Source organism: Heptranchias perlo, chromosome 14 (assembly GCF_035084215.1).
Source record: "Heptranchias perlo isolate sHepPer1 chromosome 14, sHepPer1.hap1, whole genome shotgun sequence".
Lineage (NCBI taxonomy): Eukaryota > Metazoa > Chordata > Chondrichthyes > Hexanchiformes > Hexanchidae > Heptranchias > Heptranchias perlo.
Window position 1 is genome coordinate 6,638,643 of NC_090338.1, and position 22,852 is coordinate 6,661,494.

The following is a 22,852-nucleotide window of genomic DNA, read 5'->3' on the forward strand; positions in this document are numbered from 1 at the left end:
ACTCATATTGTACACAACACCAAAATATGGTCCTTTTAAATTAATTGCACTGTCTATATATTTTCTGTAAGTACTTTACGCAGTGAATTAGTTAACGGGTAAACGTGCCTCATTTGATCAGAAATGCTGTACTTCCCGCTGGTGTGAGTGAGGGGAATGATTAGATTCAGTATCTACGCTCAGTTCACATCTGTGCCGCGATATTCGTTTCTGTCTTTCCATTGAGAACCCTTGGGCGATGGCCCTGTGGTGGAGGGCACTACCCAAGGCCGAAGAGAGTAGGAGCGAAGACAGGATAAACATGAGATCAGGTGACCTCCCCCACCCCCCCCCCCGCCCCCCCCGCCTGAAATTGGCGTTTGAAATCCCCGGAGGGAGGGAAGACTGAGGGAGGTGAGGAGGGGAAAGTCTTCAAAAACTTCAACACGTCTTCCTTGTTCTAACTATCTTGCTCTGGTATTTCACTGAATGGTTCCCATGGCCTATCACATAGACATCGAGGAGGTAGGATGTCCCAGCCTCCAGACCCTCAATGCGTTCTGTCATCACAGCCTTCCGAAGGTCCGAGGCACGGAAGTATTTGCAAGCCACCTTCTCTGACTTGCTCCTTGCCCTTGGGTGGAGGCAACGGTTTGGCAGTTCGGTCGGTTTCTCCCTGTCCTCCACTAGCTTTCTGTAGACGCAGTATTTATTCATCTCCTGAGTGCCCAGCCAGGCAACAGTCAAGGAAGAGCAGGAGCGCAGTCTGTCAAAGACTTTGAGTCTGGTGTCACCGGGAAGGGTTGGGAACGGTTGCTTGTTGGGGTGAGTGGTAATGTGCACTTTCAGCAAGGCCCGCCTCCCTTTACCTGCCTTCAGACGTAGCAGGTACCTCGCCTTGGGCTTGCCAATGAGCTGGAAATGCTTGACTCCCTCGACGTCCTGGGAAGTGACTAACTTCCTGTTCTGCCTGACCTGAACGTGGACCATCTGGTAGCAGGTCTGAAGGGAAAGCATCACCGCCCGATGGGAGGAGACCGGTTTGAAGTGGAGGAACCTGGTAGCTCCGCGCTTGACTAAGATCTCAGTCACCCTCCCGCGTTTCAGCTCCAGCACTTTTTGCTTCACCTCCTCCTTGGTCTTAACAAATGTCCCGATGTAGGCCGAGCTCTCGTTGGTCAGCAGGTTGGAAACGAAGACATCAAAGTAATACTGGGTGCCAGGTCTGAGCCGAGTCACGGTGAACACGTTCTTGGTCCCAATGCAGGTTTTCTCAATGTCCACCGGGGGATCTACTGAAAGTTCATTAGACCGAGGTCTAACAGCTGGGTTTTCAAGGAGGGTCTCTCCGAAAGACCAAACAGTTGACTGGCCAATCATTTTTTTTCTCGGAGGTCGCCCGATTCGACCTTCCCTAAAAGGTTGTCCGCCAAACGCCAGGTTGGGAACGTACCTCCCTGGCCCTTCGAGGGAAGGGTGATTGACCACATCACCAGGGCGTGCGGACTTTGACATCCCCCGATCCAGCTCTGACCACGGCGTCTTGTCGAAAATGCTGCCCTCTTTTAGTTTAGCCTCAACGGCGCACAGGCTTTTGTAGTTATGCTCCTTATTGACGACCACACAGTACTGGGCGGGTTGGTGGAACTCAGCGATAGCTGCACTTGACTTCCAGGCCAGGGAAACACTCGTGCGCCCCACAAATGTCAGGTCCAGCCTTGAGTCGCTGGGCAGTTTGGGGTATGGTTGGTCAGATTCAGGGGTGGATGTTGCGTAAACATTGAATACGGTGTCCTTCTCCACCGACACGAGCTCCAGTCTGTAGATGCCGGCGGGGCTATCAGCAATGGCGTAGGACTCGATGCCGTTGCCTTGGTAATAAAATAACTCTGCACTTTGCCCATGGACCGTCTCCTTGGGCGCTTTCTGTAAACGAAGAGGCTCCGATTCGCCTGTTAAAAGAAGAAATGATAAGGTGATTGTTAATTGTATCCATGTGATTTATATCAATTAGTGTTAATTATATTCAGGTGGTGAGTATCAATTGGGAACTCTCTTGTATCCATTTATAAGAGAGCTGATCTAGGGCGTGGTGTGGGTGTGATGCGGATCTCTGTGAATAAAGGCTCGGAAGCAACTGAAGACCAGGCTCTAGTATTCGATCCTTCACCACCGGGCTATCCCAATTTACAACAGTTATTACATCCCAGTCGATAAACCATCATAATGACACTCCCAAAGAGAGTCAGAGTCTCCTAGTTGCTGCAGTTAGGAACAATTTGCATCAGATATAGATGCGCCGCCAAGTTTGAAAAGAGTAGGGGAGAAGATGTGTCAAATCAATAATTAATGATTAAGGGAACATGAAGTTTGGGTTTGAAGGAACTACCCTTCCAAACTCCAGGGCAGGTTGCCCATCCTGAGAACCATGGGCCACACGTTGGCTTCTGATCCCTGGCAATCTGTCCCTTGGAGCCTGGACAACTCAGCCCTGTTGATCTTTATCTTGCCCAGATGCTTGTTTAAATTTTGTGGGCCTGAAGGATTGGAAAGGGCTTTTGTTTTTAGGCACTGTTTCCTCATTGGTGGATAAAGCCTATATTGGAACACTAAGATCATTTGGTATTCACAACTTGAGATACTTGCGAGCTAACGGGAACAACAACAACATCATCAACAACAACAACAACAACAACAACAACAACAACAACATACATACATACATACATTTATACAGCACCTTTAATGTAGAAAAACGTCCCAAGGCGCTTCACAGGAGCGATTATCTAACAAAATTTGACACCGAGCCACATAAGGAGATATTAGGACAGGTGACCAAAAGCTTGGTCAAAGAGATAGGTTTTAAGGAGCGTCTTAAAGGAGGAGAGAGAGGTAGAGAGGTGGAGAGGTTTAGGGAGGGAATTCCAGAGCTTAGGGCCCAGGCAGCTGAAGGGATTTGAACACAAGGATGAGAGTTTTAAATCTGAGGCGATGCCAGTCTGGGAGCTGATGTAGGTCAGCGAGGGCAGGAAGGTGATGGGAGAACGGGACTTGGTGTGAGTTAGGGTGCGGGCAGCAGAGATTTAGAACATAAGGACATAAGAACATAAGAAATAGGAGCAGGAGTAGGCGATTCAGCCCCTCAAGCCTGCTCCGCTATTCAATCAGATCATGGCTGATCTTCGACCTCAACTCCACTTTCCCATCCGATCCCCATATCCCTTGATTCCTCTAGAGTCGAAAAATCTATCGACCTCAGCCTTGAATATACTCAATGACTCAGCATCCACAGCCCTCTGGGGTAGAGAATTCCAAAGATTCACAACCCTCTGCATGAAGAAATTCCTCCTCATCTCAGTCTTGAATGGCTGACCCCGTATCCTGCGATTATGCTCCCTAGTTCTAGACTCTCTAGCCAGGGGAAACAATCTCTCAACATCTAACCTGTCAAGCTCCCTTGTAATCTTATGTTTCAGTGAGGTCACCTCTCCTTCTCCTAAACTCCAGAGAGTATAGGCCCATTCTACTCAACCTCTCTTCATAGGACAACCCTCTCATCCCAGGAATTAATCTAGTGAACCTTTGTTGCATCGCCTCTAAGGCAAGTATATCCTTCCTTAGATAAGGAGACCAAAACTGTACACAGTACTCCAGGTGAGGTCTCACCAATGCCCTGTACAACTGTAGTAAGACTTCCTTACTCTTGTACTTTGCAATAAAGGCCAACATGCCATTTACTTTCCTAATTGCTTGCTGTACCTGCATACTAACTTTTTGTGTTTCTTGTACGAGGACACCCAAGTCTCTCTGAACACCAACATTTAATAGTTTCTCAACATTTAAAAAATTCTGTTTTTCTATTTTTCGTACCAAAGTGAATAACCTCACATTTTCCCACATTATACTCCATCTGCCACCTTTTTGCCCACTCACTTAACCTGTCTATATCCCTTTGCAGACTCTTTGTGTCCTCCTCACAGCTTACTTTCCCACCTAGCTTTGTATCGTCAGCAAATTTGGATACAAAGAGAGAGACCGGTGATGTTACGGAGGTGGAAGGTAGACGTTGGGCCGAAGGGCCTGTTTCCATGTTGTAAGATGGAGTAAGAGGTGTAACAAGGGCTAGTGATCTGTGGTGGCAAATGATCTGTACTCAGATCCACTCAAAAACTGGCATTTTCACTGCCACAGGACTTTTTTCTGAGTTAATGCGCTGGGACTGAGTGACACTGAGCGAGAGAGAGAGCAAAAGAGAGGGAGAGCGAGAGAGATCGAGAGAGAGAAAGTGCGAGAACGAGAGAAAGCGAGAGAGAGACACACAAAGAGGGAGAGAGTGAGAGAGAGAGAAAGAGAGCGAGGTAGAGAGAAAGACCCAGAGAGAGTGAGAGAGAGGGAGAGGGAGAGAGAGAGAGAGAGAAAGAGCGAGAATGAGAGAAAGCGAGAGAGACAGAGAGAGAGAGACAAAGATGGAGAGTGTGAGAGAGAGAGAGGTAGAGAGAAAGACCCAGAGAGAGTGAGAGAGAGGGAGAGGGAGAGAGATCGAGAGAGAGAGAGTGCGAGAACGAGAGAAAGCGAGAGAGACAGAGAGAGAGAGACAAAGATGGAGAGTGTGAGAGAGAGAGAGAGAGAGGTGGAGAGAAAGACCTAGAGAGAGTGAGAGAGAGGGAGAGGGGGAGAGAGAGAGAGAGCGAAACAGAGAGAGACAGAGAGAGCTGAGCGAGACAGAGAGTGAGAGAGAGCGAGCGAAAGAGAGAGACAGAGAGAGAGACAAAGAGAGAGAGTGTGAGAGAGAGAGAGATAGAGAGAAAGAGCCAGAGTGAGCAAGCGAGATGGACAGCAAGAGAAAGAGAGAGTGAAATTGAGAGAGCGAAAGAGAGAGTGAGGAAGAATGTGACAGAGAGACTAAGAGAGAGAGAGAGAGCAAGACAGAGACAGTGAGAGAGAGTGCAAGACAGAGACAGTGGGAGAGAGTGCAAGACAGAGACAGTGAGAGAGAGAGTGCAAGACAGAGACAGTGAGAGAGAGTGCAAGACAAAGACAGTGAGAGAGAGAGTGCAAGACAGAGACAGTGAGAGAGAGAGTGCAAGACAAAGACAGTGAGAGAGAGTGCAAGACAAAGACAGTGAGAGAGAGTGCAAGACAAAGACAGTGAGAGAGAGAGAGTGCAAGACAGAGACAGTGAGAGACAGACAAACAAACCTACATATTTCTGCTGTGTGCTATGATGTAATCTCAACCTCATCTAAGGATCAAATAGCGGTGTTTAGTCTCCCAAACTGATTGTGACTAATTGCTTGGTGAGTCTTTAGTCTTTTATATTCCATTGAATCATTATCTCCTCTAGCTGGAATCCCTCGGTGAGATCTAAGGGCTGGCTGCAGCAATTGTAGGAGACTCTTAGATGCAGAAACACTGTATTCCATTTACGATTTACAGTGTTAAAAGGACACCATGGCAACCAGGTAATACAAACACACCTGCAAAGTGGTATTTTTATCCCAATAAAGCCCCTTCTATCAACCCCGGCTTAATTCCAATTGAGATGTCAAGTTGCACTCATTTACAAAAAGAGATTATAGGAGTATCATCACTTTGGTTTAGACAAAGATGCAGCATATCCTTAAATTGTTGATGGATGTCGATATTCTTTGTCCTTGTGAGGAAATCACTGCATCTCCTCCGGGGTGCTGCATTTTCTGATTTAATTTGAGATGATTGCAGGCGATTTAATGAACGGGGACTGGGAGGGGCGAGGGGATTAATATCCGACCCTTTCACTTCTTGGCTCAGTGGGCAGCACTCTCAACTCTGAGTCAGAAGGTTGTGAGTTCAAGACTTGAGCACATAATCTAAGCTGACACTCTCAGTGCAGTACTGAGGGAGCGCTGCACTGTCGGAGGTGCCGTCTTTCAGATGAGACATTAAACCGAGGCCCCGTCTGCCCTCTCAGGTGGATGTAAAAGATCCCATGACATTGTTTCAAAGAAGAGCAGGGGAGTTCTGGCCCAATTTTTAACCGTCAACCAACACCACTGAAAACAGATTATCCGCTCATTATCACATTGCTGTTTTGTGGGATCTTGCTGTGCGCAAATTGGCGGCTGCGTTTTCTACATTAGAACAGTGACTACACTTCAAAAGTACTTCATTGGCTGTAAAGCACCTTGGGACATCCTGAGGTCGTAAAAGGCGCTATATAAATGCACGTCTTTCTTTTTTTTATCAGACTAGAGTTTGCAATCAAGCACCAGAAATCAGTGCATTTTTTATTGCATCACATCGCTCAACTACATCTCAAAACATTTCACATACAGTGGATTACTTAGAAGTCCAGTCACATGTGAGTGACCATGAAGCTGTCGGATTGTCGTAAAAACCCAACTGGTTCACTAATGTCCTTTAGGGAAGGAAACCTGCCGTCCTTACCCGGTCTGGGCCTATATGTGACTCCAGTCCCCACAGCAACATGGTTGACTCTTAACTGCCCTCTGGTACCAGTATTTTTATTTCCAGATTTTTTTTTAAACTGAATTCAAATTTTCAAATTGTCACGGTGGGATTTGTCCACACGCACCTGGATTGAGAGGAATATCACATCAGTAGGGTTAATCATATTAAAGTAATAAATTATCCGAGTTCATGGGTCGCAGAGAACAGAGGGCCGCCTTCTGCAGGTAGCAGGAAAGAAAGAACTTGCATTTATATAGCGCCTTTCACAATCTCAGAACGCCCCAGAGCGCATTACGGCCAATGAAGTACTTTTGAAGTGTAGTCACTGTTGCAATGTAAGGAACACAGCAGCCAATTTGCGCACAGCAAGATCCCACAAACAGAAAGTCCGTTTTAGCGATGCTGGTTAAGGGACAAATATTAGGCAGGACGCTGGGGGGAAGGTCCTCTTGAAAATAGTGCTGTGGAGTTTCTTACCTGAGCAGGACAGACAGGGCCTCAGCTTAACGTCCCATCCGAAAAGACAGCACCTCCAACAGTGCAGTACTCCCTCAGTACTGCACTGGGAGTGTTAGCCTGGGTTTGGTGTTCAAGCTGCTGGAGGGGGATTTAAACCCACAACCGTCTAACTCAGAGGGTGAGGGTGCTATCTACCCTCTCATCTGCGGGCATCCATGGGTAGAGCTGTGACAAGGACGGAATGTATTTGTGAAATGAAAGATCACTTGTTTATCACTTTGTGAGTCTGAAGTCTGATTAAAAGACCTCAGAACACATTAATCTCTAGGGCCTGTTGATCATTGGCACATCAATCGAATACAACAACTTGCATTTATATACTGTCTCTAACATAGTAAAACGTTCCAAGGCACTTCACAGGAGCGATTATCAGGCAAAAATTGACACCGAACCACATAAGGAGATATTAGGACAGGTGACTAAAAGCTCGGTCAAAGAGGTAGATTTTAAAGAGCGTCTTAAAGGAGGAGAGAGAGGTGGAGAGGCGGAAAGGTTTAGGGAGGGAATTCCTGGGCTTAGGGCCCAGGCAGCTGAAGGCACGGCCGCCAATGGTGGGGCGATGAAAATCGGGGATGTGCAAGAGGCCAGAATTGGAGGAGCGCAGAGATCACGAAGGGTTGTAGGGCTGGCGGAGGTTACAGAGATAGGGAGATACACATTCAGCTGGTGTCTGTTGTTCTCTCACCCGACCCATTTCCGTTGGATCCATCTTCCAGCTCCTGCAGCGTGAGGGTCCATTTTAAAGGTGCGTCGCAGGGCGTGACCCTCACTGTGACCAGCGTGCTGTCTTCCTCCACTATGAAGTAGTATCTTCAGGGAACAAAGACAATTGAGCAGAAAAGACTTAATCATGATTGCCATGTATGCAGTCAGTGACCCCACTGTACTTGGACAGATCCTGCACTTGAGGCTCTAACAGGCCCTGGCATTTACTGGTTTATAAAAAGGAAGAAAGAATTATTTTGCACCATTCATGACCCCAGGATACCCCAAAGCGCTCTACAGCCAATGACGTACTTTTGAAGTGTGGTCACTGTTGTAATGTAGGAAACACAGCAGCCAATTTGCGCACAGCAAGATCCCACAAACAGTGATGTGATAATCTGTGTTTAGTGATGTTGGTTGAGGGATAAATATTGGCCCAGGACACCGGGGAGAACTCCCCCTGCCTTATTTACAAATAGAGGCAGTGGGATTTTTTAAAGCCACCTGAGAGGGCGGACAGGGCCTCGGTTTAACGTCTCATCCAAATGGCGGCGCCTCCAACAATGCAGCACTCCCGCAGTCACTGCACTGGGAGCGTCAGCCTGGATTATAACTCAGAAGGGGAGAGTGCCATCCACTGAGCCACGGCTGACACCTTACAATAGAAAATGGACCAGTCCCAAGTCACAGTGAGCATCTCTGGTAAGCTCATTGGTTTCTAGGGGGGTAAGGGGCAGGCAAGGGGACACGAGGGGTAGATTTTCAACTCGCCGCTCGAGCGTGGAACTGGCGCTGTGCATCGACCGGCCGTTATAGGAACCACCCGATTTCTAATTCTGTTGATCTCAGTAGAATCAGGAGGGTTTCTATGATGTCGGTCCGATCGGCAATGCCAGTTTTAAGCCCGGCCATCGCATTAAAAATCCATCCCATATTCTCAGGCACGGCCCATTCCCAAGACCCTGCTGATGAGGCCGCGTCCAACGAGGACAGTCTAAACAGGCCTGTCCAACATGTCAGCCGCTAGCCATAGGATTTATTGGGAATCCAGATGTGGCTAATTGGGAATCCAGATGTTGATAATAGGGAATCCAGATGTGGAGAGTTGGGAATCCAGATGTGGTTAATTAGGAATCCAGATGTGGATGATTGTACTTCCTGATTAGTAAATAAAAAGTGAGTAATCGACACTGTCATTGGTGCGGTGATGTCAATACTCATATTCGCATGGCGTGTGTGTGTGAACTTTAACCTTTTTGTTGGTAAAATGGTAAAATGAAAATCAGAGTGTTTTTTTATTGGTTATTTGCTAAAATGGTGTGTAATGTGGGTGAAAATGCCGGATTTCAGCACCATGGAAACACCAGGAACATGGTATGGAGAGGGGAGGGGTCATCGTGGTCAGCTCGACCAATTAAAATAGCCGCTCCTGGCCACAAGAAAGCAAACCCAACCAATAACGAGCAGCACCAATGGGAAAAGGGCAAAAAGCATCCAATCACATTCTGGGGAGAGAGCAGGGGCAGGTCTGTATAGAGAGTGGGGTCTGTATGGAGAGCGGGGTCTGTATAGAGAGTGGGGTCTGTATATAGAGAGCGGGGTCTGTATATAGAGAGCGGGGTCTGTATGGAGAGCGGGGTCTGTATATAGAGAGCGGGGTCTGTATGGAGAGCGGGGTCTGTATATAGAGAGCGGGGTCTGGATAGAGAGCGGGGTCTGTATAGAGAGCGGGGTCTGTATATAGAGCGTGGGGTCTGGATAGAGAGCGGGGTCTGTATATAGAGAGTGGGGTCTGGATAGAGAGCGGGGTCTGTATATAGAGAGCGGGGTCTGTATGGAGAGCGGGGTCTGTATATAGAGAGCGGGGTCTGTATGGAGAGCGGGGTCTGTATATAGAGAGCGGGGTCTGGATAGAGAGCGGGGTCTGTATAGAGAGCGGGGTCTGTATATAGAGCGTGGGGTCTGGATAGAGAGCGGGGTCTGTATATAGAGAGTGGGGTCTGGATAGAGAGCGGGGTCTGTATGGAGAGTGGGGTCTGGATATAGAGAGTGGGGTCTGTATATAGAGAGTGGGGTCTGTATAGAGAGCGGGGTCTGTATAGAGAGTGGGGTCTGTATATAGAGAGTGGGGTCTGTATAGAGAGCGGGGTCTGTATAGAGAGTGGGGTCTGGATAGAGAGTGGGGTCTGTATATAGAGAGTGGGGTCTGTATAGAGAGCGGGGTCTGTATAGAGAGTGGGGTCTGTATATAGAGAGTGGGGTCTGTATAGAGAGCGGGGTCTGTATAGAGAGTGGGGTCTGTATATAGAGAGTGGGGTCTGTATAGAGAGCGGGGTCTGTATAGAGAGTGGGGTCTGTATATAGAGAGTGGGGTCTGTATAGAGAGCGGGGTCTGTATATAGAGAGTGGGGTCTGGATAGAGAGCGGGGTCTGTATAGAGAGTGGGGTCTGTATATAGAGAGTGGGGTCTGGATAGAGAGCGGGGTCTGTATAGAGAGGGGTCTGTATAGAGAGCGGGGTCTGTATGGAGAGTGGGGTCTGTATATAGAGAGGGGTCTGTATAGAGAGCGGGGTCTGTATATAGAGAGGGGTCTGTATGGAGAGTGGGGTCTGTATATAGAGAGGGGTCTGTATAGAGAGCGGGGTCTGTATATAGAGAGGGGTCTGTATGGAGAGTGGGGTCTGTATAGAGAGCGGGGTCTGTATGGAGAGCGGGGTCTGTATAGAGAGAGGGGTCTGGATAGAGAGCGGGGTCTGTATGGAGAGCGGGGTCTGTATGGAGAGTGGGGTCTGGATAGAGAGGGGTCTGTATATAGAGATGGGTCTGTATATAGAGAGGGGTCTGTATATAGAGAGGGGTCTGTATAGAGAGTGGGGTCTGTATAGAGAGTGGGGTCTGTATAGAGAGAGGGGTCTGTATATAGAGAGGGGTCTGTATGGAGAGTGGTGTCTGGATAGAGAGGGGGGTCTGTATAGAGAGGGGGGTCTGTATAGAGAGTGGGGTCTGTATGGAGAGTGGGGTCTGTATATAGAGAGGGGTCTGTATAGAGAGTGGGGTCTGTATAGAGAGTGGGGTCTGTATGGAGAGTGGGGTCTGTATATAGAGAGGGGTCTGTATAGAGAGTGGGGTCTGTATATAGAGAGGGGTCTGTATGGAGAGTGGGGTCTGGATAGAGAGGGGGGTCTGTATAGAGAGGGGGGTCTGTATAGAGAGTGGGGTCTGTATATAGAGAGTGGGGTCTGTATAGAGAGCGGGGTCTGTATAGAGAGTGGGGTCTGTATATAGAGAGTGGGGTCTGTATAGAGAGCGGGGTCTGTATAGAGAGTGGGGTCTGTATATAGAGAGTGGGGTCTGTATAGAGAGCGGGGTCTGTATAGAGAGTGGGGTCTGTATATAGAGAGTGGGGTCTGGATAGAGAGCGGGGTCTGTATATAGAGAGTGGGGTCTGGATAGAGAGCGGGGTCTGTATAGAGAGGGGTCTGTATAGAGAGGGGTCTGTATAGAGAGCGGGGTCTGTATGGAGAGTGGGGTCTGTATATAGAGAGGGGTCTGTATAGAGAGCGGGGTCTGTATAGAGAGCGGGGTCTGTATATAGAGAGTGGGGTCTGGATAGAGAGTGGGGTCTGGATAGAGAGTGGGGTCTGTATAGAGAGGGGTCTGTATAGAGAGCGGGGTCTGTATAGAGAGGGGTCTGTATAGAGAGCGGGGTCTGTATGGAGAGTGGGGTCTGTATATAGAGAGGGGTCTGTATAGAGAGCGGGGTCTGTATAGAGAGCGGGGTCTGTATATAGAGAGTGGGGTCTGGATAGAGAGTGGGGTCTGGATAGAGAGTGGGGTCTGTATAGAGAGTGGGGTCTGTATAGAGAGTGGGGTCTGTATAGAGAGTGGGGTCTGTATAGAGAGTGGGGTCTGTATAGAGAGTGGGGTCTGGATAGAGAGTGGGGTCTGTATAGAGAGTGGGGTCTGTATAGAGAGTGGGGTCTGGATAGAGAGCGGGGTCTGTATATAGAGAGGGGTCTGTATAGAGAGCGGGGTCTGTATAGAGAGCGGGGTCTGTATAGAGAGAGGGGTCTGTATATAGAGAGTGGGGTCTGGATAGAGAGCGGGGTCTGTATATAGAGAGTGGGGTCTGGATAGAGAGCGGGGTCTGTATAGAGAGAGGGGTCTGTATAGAGAGCGGGGTCTGTATGGAGAGTGGGGTCTGTATATAGAGAGGGGTCTGTATAGAGAGCGGGGTCTGTATATAGAGAGGGGTCTGTATGGAGAGTGGGGTCTGTATAGAGAGCGGGGTCTGTATGGAGAGCGGGGTCTGTATAGAGAGAGGGGTCTGGATAGAGAGCGGGGTCTGTATAGAGAGCGGGGTCTGTATGGAGAGCGGGGTCTGTATGGAGAGTGGGGTCTGGATAGAGAGGGGTCTGTATATAGAGATGGGTCTGTATATAGAGAGGGGTCTGTATATAGAGAGGGGTCTGTATAGAGAGTGGGGTCTGTATAGAGAGTGGGGTCTGTATAGAGAGAGGGGTCTGTATATAGAGAGGGGTCTGTATGGAGAGTGGTGTCTGGATAGAGAGGGGGGTCTGTATAGAGAGGGGGGTCTGTATAGAGAGTGGGGTCTGTATGGAGAGTGGGGTCTGTATATAGAGAGGGGTCTGTATAGAGAGTGGGGTCTGTATAGAGAGTGGGGTCTGTATGGAGAGTGGGGTCTGTATATAGAGAGGGGTCTGTATAGAGAGTGGGGTCTGTATATAGAGAGGGGTCTGTATGGAGAGTGGGGTCTGGATAGAGAGGGGGGTCTGTATAGAGAGGGGGGTCTGTATAGAGTGCGGGGGTTGTTCTGTCACTAAGATGTGCCGATGTTTGATAAATTCATGTCAGAATTCCAAATTTTGGTCGAGGAGGAAGACTGCAAAGTTTCGTACTGAATGGTGGTTGACCTTTGCTCAGTGAGTTCCCACCTGTGAAGTCCATTTCCCCGTATTGTGTAAAGTGTTTTTTACTAAGATTAGTCCATGATGAAATGATGTCACTGTATTCAACGATTCCTACTGGACATCATTGCTCGAAGAAATTATTCATTTTTCACTTCCCTCTAATTGCTTCTGTTGATTTTTTCATGTACTTTTTAATCATCTTTAGCCCTGATCTTTCCCTTCATCCCCTCTCCCCCCTCCCACACCCCGGCCAGTTGTGGACTTGACAAAAAGAGATATCTCTACCCATTTCCCACACCATTTTACCAGAATAGTACCAGGGATGAGGGACTTCAGTTATGTGGAGAGGCTGGAGAAGCTGGGATTGTTCTCCTTGGAGCAGAGAAGGTTAAGGGGAGATTTAATTGAGGTGTTCAAAATCATGAGGGGTTTTGATAGAGTACATAAGGAGAAACTGTTTCCAGCGGCAGGAGGGTCGGTAACCAGAGGGCACAGATTTAAGATAATTGAGAAAAGAACCCGAGCGGAGATGAGGAGAATCTTTTTTACGCAGCGAGTTGTTCTGATCTGGAATTCACTGCCTGAAAGGGCGGTGGAAGCAGATTCAACAATAACTTTCAAAAGGGAATTGGATAAATACTTGAAGGGAAAAATTTGCAGGGCTGTGGGGAAAGAGCAGGAGAGTGGGACTAATTGGATAGCTCTTTCAAAGAGCTGGCACGGCATGATGGGCTGAATGGCCTCCTTCTGTGCTGTAAGATGCTATGAGATTGCTATGAAACTGGGGGGCTGGGGATTTCGTCCCGATTTGTGTGCAGTTTCTGTTCTTCCCAAACTCATTTCACCAAGAGCTTGAGAGGCTGGCATGTGAGTGATGGGAATCTGTTCCTATAGGTGAAAGGAGGCTCTCTGTGCCAAACTGTCCTCCTATTGTAAATCACAGAATCATAGAATCATAGAATGAGGCCACGGAAGGAGGCCATTCGGCCCGTCGTGCCTGTGCCGGCTCTTTGAAAGAGCTATCCAATTAGTTCCCCCCTTCTCTTTCACCACAGCCCTGCAAATTTTTCCCCTTCAAGTATTTAAAATTATTTTAAAGCACAGAAAAGACATCCGTGCTTCAAAGCAAAACCAACACACCCCACAGGTATTATGGCCTACAACTCCACAATCCTTAAAACCCTCCCCTCAAACGCTGCTGCTCAAAACGAGAAGAGCCTCAAAACTCATTTAACAAGGATCAGATCAACCAGTCGAATAAATGAATATCTTGGTGTTTATTAATTTTAGGTGGAGGTTTACCCCATGTTGTTTCTCGCAGTGAGTCGCTCGATTAGTTTGAAGTGGAGAGTCTAGAGAAGCTGGGATTGTTCTCCTTAGAGCAGATTAGTTTTGTTTTTTAAGCAAGGGTATTAAGAGTTACAGGAACCAAGGTGGATAAATGGGAGTTAAGATCCAGATCAGCCATGATCTAATTGAATGGCGGAACAGGCTCGAGGGGCTGAATGGCCTCCTCCTGTTCCTGTGACCCTATGCTCCCTTGTGCAGAGAGTTGTGGTGAGAGACGGAGAGGTCAATGGATGGAGATAAAGTGGTTTCTTTCGATTCGTTCGAAGACTTTTAACACCCTTCCCCCGCCCCAATTTGATCCCAACCCGTCCAGACAGAGATCATTGGAGAGTAAAATCAGCCAGGGGTCTGTCTCAATCCCCACCCACTTTCTCCGGGCGGGTTAGGTTAAAATCGATGCTTTAGAGTCGGTCAGATGAAGTGGATCGTAGCAAAGTGTCTATTTTTGATGGGCGACTGGGGGAATTTGAGCCAATCAGTGACGGACACTTTGCATGTGTGACGTCACAGTCTGTTCTAGATGTTAGATCAAGCCGCCTACGGACAGGTTACAAACAGATTAAAACCCTGGAATTATTTAAGGATACTGTAACGGAGAAAGACCGTAGGGTCATTCTACATGGATGAACTCAGATTGGCCAAATAGTTATCTTGTAATCATGTGAAGATTATCATGTTGTACTTGGTCAAAAGAATGTGGTGATCTTTAAAACTAGGAAGGGGGTTGATGGGGTAGACGCAGAGACAATGTTTCCACTTGTGGGGAAGACCAAGACTAGGGGTCATAATAAATCCAATGGGGAATTCCGGAGAAACTTCTTTACCCAGAGACTGGTTAGAATGTGGGACTCGCTACCACAAGGAGTAGTTGAGGTGAATAACATAGATGCATTTAAGGGGAAGCCAGATAAATACATGGGGGAGAAAGGAATAGAAGGATATGCTGATAGGATGAGATGAAGTAAGGGAGGGAGGAGGCTCGTGTGGAGCATAAACACCGGCATGGACCAGTTGGGCCGAATGGCCTGTTTCTGTGCTGTAAACTCTATGTAATTCTATGTAAACTGATTCAGTTGGATTCCAGGCACAGGCTATATTCACCAGCCTGCCGATCCCCAATGAACAGCAATGGATGTCTCTCTTTTAAGTACCTCTTTGGCGTGTCTTTCATGAGGAACCCAGCGATTTGAGCTCCGTCTGGGATGACTGACAGGTCCTGGGGCGTGAGTTGACCGTAGAGAGCTTGGACGAGCGCCAGGTCTCTGCCTGGCAGCTTCTGGGCTGAGCAGGTGAGGCTGAGGAGCAGCAGATACAGGAGGTCCGTCCGGGCCGGGGACATGTTCCACACACACCTCCTCAGAGGATGCCCTTCCATAGGAGAAAGATCAATCAGTAAATTTAACCATTTCAATTCCTTTTACCAATGAAATGCAAGTGGACATGTTGCATTTTATCGTTCATTTTTCTCCAGTCTGGCCCTGAAAAAGTTGACTTGCTGGAGCACAGCTGAACTTAAAATTCTCATCCTTGTGTTCAAATCCCTCCACGGCCTCACCCCTTCCCCATCCCTGTAACCTCCTCCAGTCCTGCAACCCTCTGGGATCTCTGCGCCTCTCCAGTCCTGGCCTTTTGCGCATCCCCCACTTCCTTCACCCCACAGTTGACGGCCGTGCCTTCAGCTGCCTTGGCACCAACCTCGGGAATTCCCTCCCTAAACCTCTCCGCCTCTCTACCTCGCTCTCCTCCTTTAAGACCTACCTCTTTGACCAAACTTTAGGTGTTTTGTACAAATTTGTACAAATTTATCATTACTTTTTTATTCCTGTATGCTCCTATTTATAAAACTCAAAATTTTTTTATTCTGTTATCTTCCTGCACTCCCACTTTCAGGGACTTATTTACTTTAACCCCCTGGGTCTGTCTGTTCCTCCACACCCTTCGGTATCTTTCCATTAAGTGTACACTCTCAATCCTTGGTTTTTCTCCCAAAAATTTACTCCCTCACACTTATTCACATTAAACTGCATCTGCCACCTGTCTGCCCATTCAACTAAACTGCCTATGTTTTCCCGAAGTCCTTTACAGTCCTCCTCATAGTTTGACGAGTCCCCCCTACTTTTGTGTCATCAGCAAAACTTTGAGATTGCACTCCCTACGTTGTTCTTTATTATTCATTCATGGGATGTGGACGTCGCTGGCAAGGCCAGCAATTTATTGCCCGTCCCTTGAGAAGGTGGTGGTGAGCCGCCTTCTTGAACCGCTGCAGTCCGTGTGGTGAAGGTTCTCCCACAGAGCTGTTAGGAAGGGAGTTCCAGGATTTTGACCCAGCGACGATGAAGGAACAGCGATATATTTCCGAGTCAGCATGGTGTGTGACTTGGAGGGGAACGTGCAGGTGGTGTTGTTCCCATGCACCTGCTGCCCTTATCCTTCTAGGTGGTAGAGGTTGCGGGTTTGGGAGGTGCTGTCAAAGAAGCCTTGGCGAGTTGCTGAAGTGCATCCTGTGGATGGTACACACTGCAGCCACAGTGCGCCGGTGGTGAAGGGAGTGAATGTTTAGGGTGGTGGATGGGGTGCCAATCAAGCGGGCTGCTTTATCCTGGATGGTGTCGAGCTTCTTGAGTGTTGTTGGAGCTGCACTCATCCAGGCAAGTGGAGAGTATTCCATCACACTCCTGACTTGTGCCTTGTAGATGGTGGAAAGGCTTTGGGGAGTCAGGAGGTGAGTCACTCGCCGCAGAATACCCAGCCTCTGACCTGCTCTTATAGCCACAGTATTTATGTGGTTGGTCCAATTATGTTTCTGGTCAATGGTGACCCCCAGGATTTTGATGGTGGGGGATTCGGCGATGGTAATGCTGTTGAATGTCAAGGGGAGGTGGTTAGACTCTCTCTTGTTGGAGATGGTTATTGCCTGGCACTTGTCTGGCATGAATGTTACTTGCCACTTATCAGCCCAAATCTGGATGTTGTCCAAGTCTTGCTGCATGCGGGCTCGGACTGCTTCATTATCTAAGGAGTTGCGAATGGAACTGAACACTGTGCAATCATCAGTGAACATCCCCATTTCTGACCTTATGATGGAGGGAAGGTCATTGATAAAGCAGCAATGATATTTGGGCCTAGGACACTGTCCTGAGGAACTCCTGCAGCAATGTCCTGGGGCTGAGATGATCGGCCTCCAAGACCAAATCATTTAACTCTTAATGCCCTCAGGGCAACCAGGGGTGAGAAATTCAGACTGCCCACAATCCAAGAGCAAATAGAAAAACAAATATTAATTTCTCGAGTACCCTCTCCATTTCTCAATAATGACTCAGGGGTGACGTCAGGAATCATTTCTTCACACAAAGGGCGATGAAATCTGGAACTCTCTCCATTAAAAATCTTTGGAGGCTGGGGGTCAGTTGAAAATTTCAAAACTGAGATTGATAGATTTTTGTTCGGTAAGGGTATTAAGGGTCATGGAACCAAGGAAGGTAGATGGAGATAAGATACAGGTCAGCTATGATCTCATTGAATAGCGGAACAGGCTCGAGGGGCTGAATGGCCTCCTCCTGTTCCTATGTTCCCACGTTCCTATGTTCCATTGCTCCTATGCTACTATATTTCTACGCTCCTACAATCCTACATCCTACGTTCCCACGTTCCTAAGTTCCTACGCTCTCATGTTCCAACGTTCCTACGTTCCTACAATCTTACGTTCTTACGTTGCTACGTTCTCACGCTCCTAAGTTCCTACGCTCTCATGTTCCAACGTTCCTACGTTCCTACAATCTTACGTTCTTACGTTGCTACGTTCTCACGTTCCTAAGCTCCTACATTTCTATGCTTCAATTCTCCTATGTTCCTATGTAATGAGTAAAGCATTTTTATTGACATCAATACACAAGCACTCCACACTTTGATCACTCACTTCTGTGCCTGATTGTTATGGAGTTAACCCGTAAAGTAACATCAGTGGGAGATGTAAACATTTTTAGTCCATTTCCAATGTAGTATTTCTCAGTACGTGCGGGTTTCACCATCAATTCCCCATTTCTCAATCAGAGTGGGCTCCGCAGTTGGATGCCTTGTCTGTAGAACAACACCACCCTATTCCATGCCAGGCGTGTTCTGGCGTGTTCCTTCAGTGCACCAGTCGGCAATAGTATGATGAGCCCTGTCTCGGTGTAACAAAATCTCTGCTCTCCTCAGTGACGGCTGGAAAAAGCCAGAAACTTTGTTCAGGCCAGGATCAGCTATTGTTCGGCAAAGGGTGATGAAAGACACTTCAGAGGCGAGTGAGAGAACTTGAATCTGGATGGATCTGTGAAGCAAATAAACTTTTCGCGCCTTCCAGAGGCCTGTTTAATAAATGCTCGCTTCTGGGTTCAGCCACCAGTCCGGCCTGTGCTCATCTGAATCAGGGCCGCACTATAGAGGGTCTCAGTGCCCCTGGGATGGGGAGGAGAAACATCAGCCATGGGGTTGGCTAAAGATTGCTGCACTGTGATTCCGACTGAAGAGTGGATCAGAGAGAGAATGGGTGTAATTATGTGAGTGTGTGTGTGGGTGTGTGTGTTTGGGGGGTGAGTGAGAATGGGTTTAATTATGTGAGTGTGTGTGGGTGAGTGTGTTTGGGGGGTGAGTGAGAATGGGTGTAATTATGTGAGTGTGTGTGGGGGTGTGTGTTTGGGGGGTGTGAGAATGGGTGTAATTATTGCCAGTATTTATCCCTCGACCAACACCTAAAAACAGATTTATCTGATCATTTATCTCATTGTTGTTTGTGGGATCTTGCTGTGCGCAAATTGGCTGCCGCGTTTCCTACATTACAACAGTGACTACACTTCAAAAAAGTACTTCATTGGCTGTAAAGCGTTTTGGGACGAGTTGAGGTCATGAAAGGCGCTATACAAATGCAAGTCTTTCTTCTATGAGTTGAAATTCCCCAGACATGCAGTCCTATCTTCCAAGGCGATTTCATGATGTCAACCTGCCCAGAATGCACTCTGGAAAGATACCTCTCCAACAGTGTAAAAAAATGCAATCTGTAGTGGGGCCAGGGCTTTTCACCGTAAAAATTAATGACTTGGATGAAGGAATAGAGAGTTGCATCTCCAAGTTTGCAGATGACACTGAGTTAGGAGGCACTGTAAGATGGGAACAGGGTTACAAAGAGACGGAGACAGACTAAATGAGTGGGCAAAACCGTGGCAGATGGAGTTCAACCTGGGAAGTATGAGGTCGTCCTCGATGGATCCGAGAAAGACAAATCGGAATATTTTCTTAAAGGCGAGAGACTAGGAGCTGCGGAGGTGCAAGCTGCACGGCGGGCAGACTGCGCATGCGCAGCATAGTCTGTCAGCTGGAGGAGCCCTATTTAAAGGGGCGGTCCTCCACTGACTGATGCTGCAGAAAATAAGCAAAATTACAGCATGAAGCACAGCCCAGGGGGAAGGCTGCTCCCAGGTTTAATGATGCCTCACTCCAGGTATTATTGGATGGGGTGAGGAGGAGGGGGAGGACAGAGATCTTCCCCCCGGCGGGCGGGAGGAAGCGGCCTGCCTCTGCCACCAGGAAGGCCTGGCTCGAGGTGGCAGAGGAGGTCACCATCGCCACCTACATATCGCCCACCTGCACACAGTGCAGGAGGTACTTCAATGACCTCAGTAGGTCAGCCAAAGTGAGTACACTTACTCATTCCCCTACACTCCGTCTGCCAAATCACCACCCCCACCCCACATCTCCTTCTGCACTCCCAACACTACTCTATCACATCACTCCTCACACCCACTCAAACCTCATCCTCATCTTACCTGCACTTACTCACCTCGCCAGTACTCATCCCACCATTACCACTCAACCCAATCCTCATACAATCTCATGGCTCTCTCTCATACTCACCCTCTCATGCATCTCTTTCATGGCCAGCCTCACTCAACCTGCCACTACCTGTGCTGCAGCCACAGGGCATGCATCACATATGTGCAGTAGGAAGCGTAAGGCAAACGTGTCGTGAGCATGAAGGGGATGCACAAGGGTGTTTGAGGGTTTGTCATGGTTTTGACTTATATTTAATTTCTGACCAACTCACATTACATATTATATTGTCACCACTACTGCCACGTCTTTGCAAATCTTGTCTGGTTTGTGCAATAATGCCCTTTCCTGAGGATCACTATGAAGACCCACAACTGATGCCACCCATTGTGTCACTGCAGAGTGGTGTAGGTGTATTTGCAGGGCTCTTTTGTGCAGACGACTGAGAGATGTCGGCGATGTCCCCGGTGGCACCCTGGAAGGATGCGGAGGAGAAGTTGTTGAGGGCAGTGGTGACTTTGACAGCGACAGGTAAGAAGATGGTGCTCGGGCCAGCCGGGAGCAGCTCGGTATGAAGGAGGCTGCAGATGTCCACGACTACATGTCGAGTGACTCTGAGCCTCCGTGTGCACTGCTGCTCAGAGAGGTCCAGGAAGCTGAGCCTAGGTCTGTGGACCCTGTGGCGAGAGTAGTGCCTTCTGTGACGCATCTCCCTCTGCTGTGTGTCACAGCACTGTGTTGTGGGGCTCCATGTGTCAGAGGTAGACGGCGTGGCCGGTGATGCTGCTCGTCCTCCGAGGAGGTCATGACTGCAGCTACAGTGGCCCCCATCCAGAAGATGTACTTTTGAGGGGGTCCGCAAGGTAGGTACATGTGTCTGGACACTGGGGTAAGTGTGCAAGTTTGTGAATTTTATTGTTAGCAGGAGGGTGGTGGAGGCCAAACTTTGTCCAAAGTGACAGAGTGGCCTCCTGCAATGAGTGAGGGTCTCCCCCCCCGACCTGTCAAATGGACCTTTGCAGCTGCCACAGGCTGATGGCTGCAACACACCCATTTCAACTGGGAGTGTTTCCCCCAGTGCGGGAAACAGTCCCAGTTGACTTGAAAATCCCACCCCTCCGAAAATATCAGGTCAATCAGGTCTGTAAACGACCTGGAGTACCTAATTAATTACTTTAAGTGGCATCCCGCTGGCTTTAATTGCCGGCGGGAGTCCCACATGCGGGGGCTGCGCGCGCATGTCAGCGCGTCACTGGGGAACCCAGAAGTGGGCGGGTTGGAGCCGGGCTCCGGACCCGCCCCGGGAATCCCCGATTTTCGGAGCCCCCCCACCACGAACGCACCCGCTTGGGGGTGCGAAAATCGAGCCCACTGTGTTCAGTTTTGGGCACTGCACGTCAGGAAGGATATATTGAGCTTGGAGGGGGTAAAGCGCAGATTCACCAGAATGACACCGGGGCTTAAAGGGTTAAATTATGAGGACAGGGTGTATAAACTTGGCTTGTGTTCCGTAAAATTTTAGAAGGTTGAGGGGTGATCTAGTTGAGGTGTTTAAAATAATAAAGGGATTTGATAGGGTGAATAGGGAGAAACTATTTCCTTTCGAGGGTAGTGGAAATGTCAAAATTGCTTTCCTCAAAAAACCTGTTGAGGTTGGGGGCCAATTGAAATGTTCAAGACTGAGATAGTTATATTTTCGCTGGGTAAGGGTATCAAGGGATATGGAGCAAAGGCAGGTAAATGGATTGGAGGTACAGAACAGCCATGATCGAATTGAATGGCGGGCAGGCTTGAGGGGCTGAATGGCCTGTTCCTGTACCTATGTTTCTATGCTCATCCCATGCACTCCCAGTTCCTCAAACTCCTTATTACTGTTCATCTCAGTCCTGTATCTAGTCAGTGTTATCCCCCTTGTCCTGTATCTACTCAGTGTTATCCCCCTTGTCCTGTATCTACTCAGTATTATCCCCCGTGCCCTGTATCTAGTCAGTGTTATCCCCCTTGTCCTGTATCTACTCAGTATTATCCCCCTTGTCCTGTATCTACTCAGTGTTATCCCCCTTGTCCTGTATCTACTCAGTGTTATCCCCCGTGTCCTGTATCTACTCAGTGTTATCCCCCTTGTCCTGTATCTACTCAGTATTATCCCCCTTGTCCTGTATCTAGTCAGTGTTATCCCCCGTGTCCTGTATCTACTCAGTATTATCCCCCTTGTCCTGTATCTACTCAGTGTTATCCCCCGTGTCCTGTATCTACTCAGTATTATCCCCCTTGTCCTGTATCTACTCAGTGTTATCCCCCTTGTCCTGTATCTACTCAGTATTATCCCCCTTGTCCTGTATCTACTCAGTATTATCCCCCTTGTCCTGTATCTAGTCAGTGTTATCCCCCGTGTCCTGTATCTACTCAGTATTATCCCCCTTGTCCTGTATCTACTCAGTATTATCCCCCTTGTCCTGTATCTACTCAGTATTATCCCCCTTGTCCTGTATCTACTCAGTATTATCCCCCTTGTCCTGTATCTAGTCAGTGTTATCCCCCTTGTCCTGTATCTACTCAGTATTATCCCCCTTGTCCTGTATCCACTCAGTGTTATCCCCCTTGTCCTGTATCTAATCAGTATTATCCCCCGTGTCCTGTATCTACTCAGTATTATCCCCCTTGTCCTGTATCTACTCAGTGTTATCCCCCTTGTCCTGTATCTAGTCAGTGTTATCCCCCTTGTCCTGTATCTAGTCAGTGTTATCCCCCTTGTCCTGTATCTACTCAGTATTATCCCCCTTGTCCTGTATCTAGTCAGTGTTATCCCCCTTGTCCTGTATCTACTCAGTGTTATCCCCCTTGTCCTGTATCTAGTCAGTATTATCCCCCTTGTCCTGTATCTACTCAGTATTATCCCCCTTGTCCTGTATCTAGTCAGTGTTATCCCCCTTGTCCTGTATCTAGTCAGTATTATCCCCCTTGTCCTGTATCTACTCAGTATTATCCCCCGTGCCCTGTATCTACTCAGTGTTATCCCCCTTGTCCTGTATCTAGTCAGTATTATCCCCCTTGTCCTGTATCTAGTCAGTGTTATCCCCCTTGTCCTGTATCTACTCAGTATTATCCCCCT

General features: G+C 48.3%; 1 protein-coding gene across 1 annotated transcript; it reads right to left on the bottom strand.

Moving 5' to 3' along the window:
• Nucleotides 1–420: 420 nt before the first annotated feature.
• On the bottom strand, nt 421–15,274 carry LOC137332631 (protein NDNF-like). The gene is made up of 4 exons (XM_067996590.1): nt 15,087–15,274; nt 7,634–7,758; nt 1,433–1,931; nt 421–1,297 (listed from the first exon to the last, which is right to left on the bottom strand). Exons 1-4 carry the CDS (start codon nt 15,272–15,274, stop codon nt 421–423), a joined length of 1,689 nt encoding a protein of 562 aa, XP_067852691.1.
• Between the last annotated feature and the right edge of the window lie 7,578 nt (nt 15,275–22,852).